At 33.6% G+C, this 2955-nt stretch overlaps 1 protein-coding gene across 1 annotated transcript in view; it reads right to left on the bottom strand.

The window, feature by feature from the left end:
• Positions 1–2955, bottom strand: part of LOC107458252 (WRKY transcription factor WRKY24) — a gene marked incomplete in the record, with an annotated part of 3887 nt that overhangs the window by 480 nt on the left and 452 nt on the right. The window contains 5 exon segments of the mRNA XM_016076449.3: positions 1–478; positions 1469–1630; positions 1787–2400; positions 2479–2673; positions 2941–2955. Coding sequence (XP_015931935.1) covers positions 13–478; positions 1469–1630; positions 1787–2400; positions 2479–2673; positions 2941–2955 — 1452 coding nt within the window.

The following is a 2955-nucleotide window of genomic DNA, read 5'->3' as shown; positions in this document are numbered from 1 at the left end:
ATGAATTTTGCTTCAGCATAGCAAAGATTCAAGGAACATGTCATCCCTAGGTTCCTCCTTGGCTCTGGAAGAAAACACATTGTCAGATTGCTGTTGTTGCTGCTGCTGAGGCATGTAAGAACCCATTGGATTCCCAAACCCAGAAGATGAGAATCCATAGCTTGAAGGGTTCTGAAGCATTTCAAGTGTGAAGGGTGATTGTCCTTCTGGCCCTTGTTGAAGGGAAGTAACGTTGTTAGTGTTGTTGTTGTTGTGGTGTGTCATTGATGGTAAAGGCCTAATTGCAATGCTTGCATTGTTGTGGTGGTTGTTGGGCATTGGTCTGTTGACAGAGGCATGGCTTCCGCTGCCGCGGGCGGCGGGGACATCATGGTTGTGTTTGCCTTCATAGGTTGTTATCACTGCCCTCAGGTCATGTGAGGCTCTCTCTACATGCTTCCTCACTGGACAACCTGGGTGTGTGCACTTGTAGTAGCTCCTACAAAATCAACAGACTTAGGACACAATAAAAACATAAAAAAATTTGGTTTTTTGTGATTGAGTTAATGAGTTATATGCATTTTTGTTTTGAAAGAAAGGAACTCAACGCAAATAAAAGTGGAACTTATTACAGTAGAGAATTAAAGAAAACAAACAAATGAAATAGAGAAAAAAATACTAAAAAAATTGTATGTACTAAATTCAATGGGCCCATGTATTAGTGTATAAATATATGTTGGGTAATTTATTTTTAATGTATGTTTTATATTTTAAGTTTTTAACATATTTTATAGGTTAAAATTTTTGGATATGGATAATTTTAGTGTGAAATATGACAATGATCATTTTAGTATTTTATATTACTATAATAGTAATACAAAAATTATTGATGTTTTATAAAAAAAAAAAAAATTTAATGATAAAAATGACGTTTTGTAAGAAAATATTTTTTTAATTATAAGATAAGAAAACGTCCTTGATATTTTGTAAAAAAAATTATTTTAATTATATAAAAAAATGTCACTAATTTGTAAACACCTACAACAACATATAACACATAGTTTAGATTATCTTTAAAGATTTTACCACTCATAATCCAATATACAAAAATAAAAATTCCATTTTATATAAATAATTAATTTTGATAGTCGATTTTATATAAGTATCCTTTATTCTTCTAGTGTCACATGCACAAACTAGGGAAAAAGAAAATGATAGAAGGGGGGGTGCCTAAAGCCTAATTTGACCAAGAAATTTTATACCAGAATAATAGGTACACCCATGTTACAGTGCAAATTTAAAAAAAAAAGATGAATAAGTAGTAGTATGCAACATATTATGTCCTTTTATGATGTGCATGCCATGTTTGATCCAAGAGAAAAGGAAAAAAGGAATTTATCAAAGTAGTGTGACATGATAGAACATAAAAGAAGTTGAAAGAATTTGCCAAAAAGATGAATCAAAAGAAGTGACTTAAAAATATTTTTACCTTGGATTTGGATTGCCCTTCACTACTTTCTGGCCATACTTCCTCCATCTGTAGCCATCATCAAGGATATCTATGTCACTTGTTGTCTGAACCACAACCCTTGGTTCTCTCACTGTTCTACTTCCACCTCCTGATATTCCCTCATTTTCCCCTTCAATTTTCCTGCATAATTCATAACAACATTAGACCATGAAATGAACTTAACTGGATAATAATATATAATTAAGATCAGGCTAAAACCAAAAACAGCAACAAAAAACACAAGTATTTCTGACATTTCTTTGGATAATAATAAAAAGGATGAAACTAAAAATTTACCATCTTTTGGCATCAGGTTCATCATCATCATATTCATCTCCAACTGATTTACACCTCTGAGAGCTTTGTTCAAAATCATCATCCCCAACTGAAATTGAGGAGTTCTCAGGGGTGGCAACAGAATCCATTTGCCCACTACCATGTGTATAAGATTGATGATCAGTCACCTCAGAGTTGTTCATTTGATTGGAGGGAGCAATTGCAAAAGCAGCAGAATTAGAAGAAGATGAAGAGTTTCTCCTAGTGTTCTGAGGCTTAGGGTGATTATGAGTACCCTTATAAACAATCTCTGTGATTTGTCCATCCAAGGATCTCTCAACTTTCTTCTTTGTTGGGCAATTTGGGAATGTGCATTTATAGTAACTTCTTGGATTCTCACTACCTTTCACTTGTTTCTGACCATATTTTCTCCAATTGTAACCATCATCTGATCTTCTGCTTAGAGTCTGAGATTGTGGCTGGTAATTGTTGTTGCTGCTGTAATCTGATTGGAACCCATTGTTGTTTTGGTTGGAACAAGTGTTCTCAGTTTTCATCACAGTTTTTGATGATGAGAAATTTTCCTGTTTCTTGTTGGATTCTTGAAATCCCCATGGCGGCTGCTGCTGCTGCTGCTGATAAGAGAATATTATTGGAATTAGATCCACTATTAATTAATTTATAGAATAATTAACTTGAAATTGGTTACATACTGTTTGAGTTGTGGCAGTTGATGAGGATTGAAACATAGATGGCTGGGTTTGGAAAGAGAAGTTTGAGAAATTGTTGTTCTTTCCTTCTTCCTCTTTGATGATAACTTGTTGTTGGTTCCCACCAGAATTGTTGTTGTTCTTCCAATTATTGTAGTTATGTGCAACAAATGCCCCCGTTGTTGGAGATGGCAAAATCTGCTCATCAAAACAAGAATTAATTATTAAAAAAAATATCATAAGCTAATACTAGCTACTAACTTTTCTCTTGTTTAAGACACAAACCACTGATAAAAAAAAAAATTATCAAATAATAGTATGAAATTCATCAGGTCAACTCGAGTCTTAGTCAAATTTCCAGATTTGAACAAGTTCAAAAGTATGCTTCTCTCTCCTGGTTCAAAAAATTCAGAGCATAAGAAACACGGTCAACCAAAGATTAATAGAAAAGAAACGAAAACTCACGTTAGAAGGATTAAG

Source organism: Arachis duranensis, chromosome 7, assembly GCF_000817695.3.
Source record: "Arachis duranensis cultivar V14167 chromosome 7, aradu.V14167.gnm2.J7QH, whole genome shotgun sequence".
Taxonomy (NCBI): Eukaryota; Viridiplantae; Streptophyta; class Magnoliopsida; order Fabales; family Fabaceae; genus Arachis; species Arachis duranensis.
The sequence above is the reverse complement of the archived record's forward strand: the minus strand, read 5'-3'. Positions and strand labels throughout refer to the sequence as shown.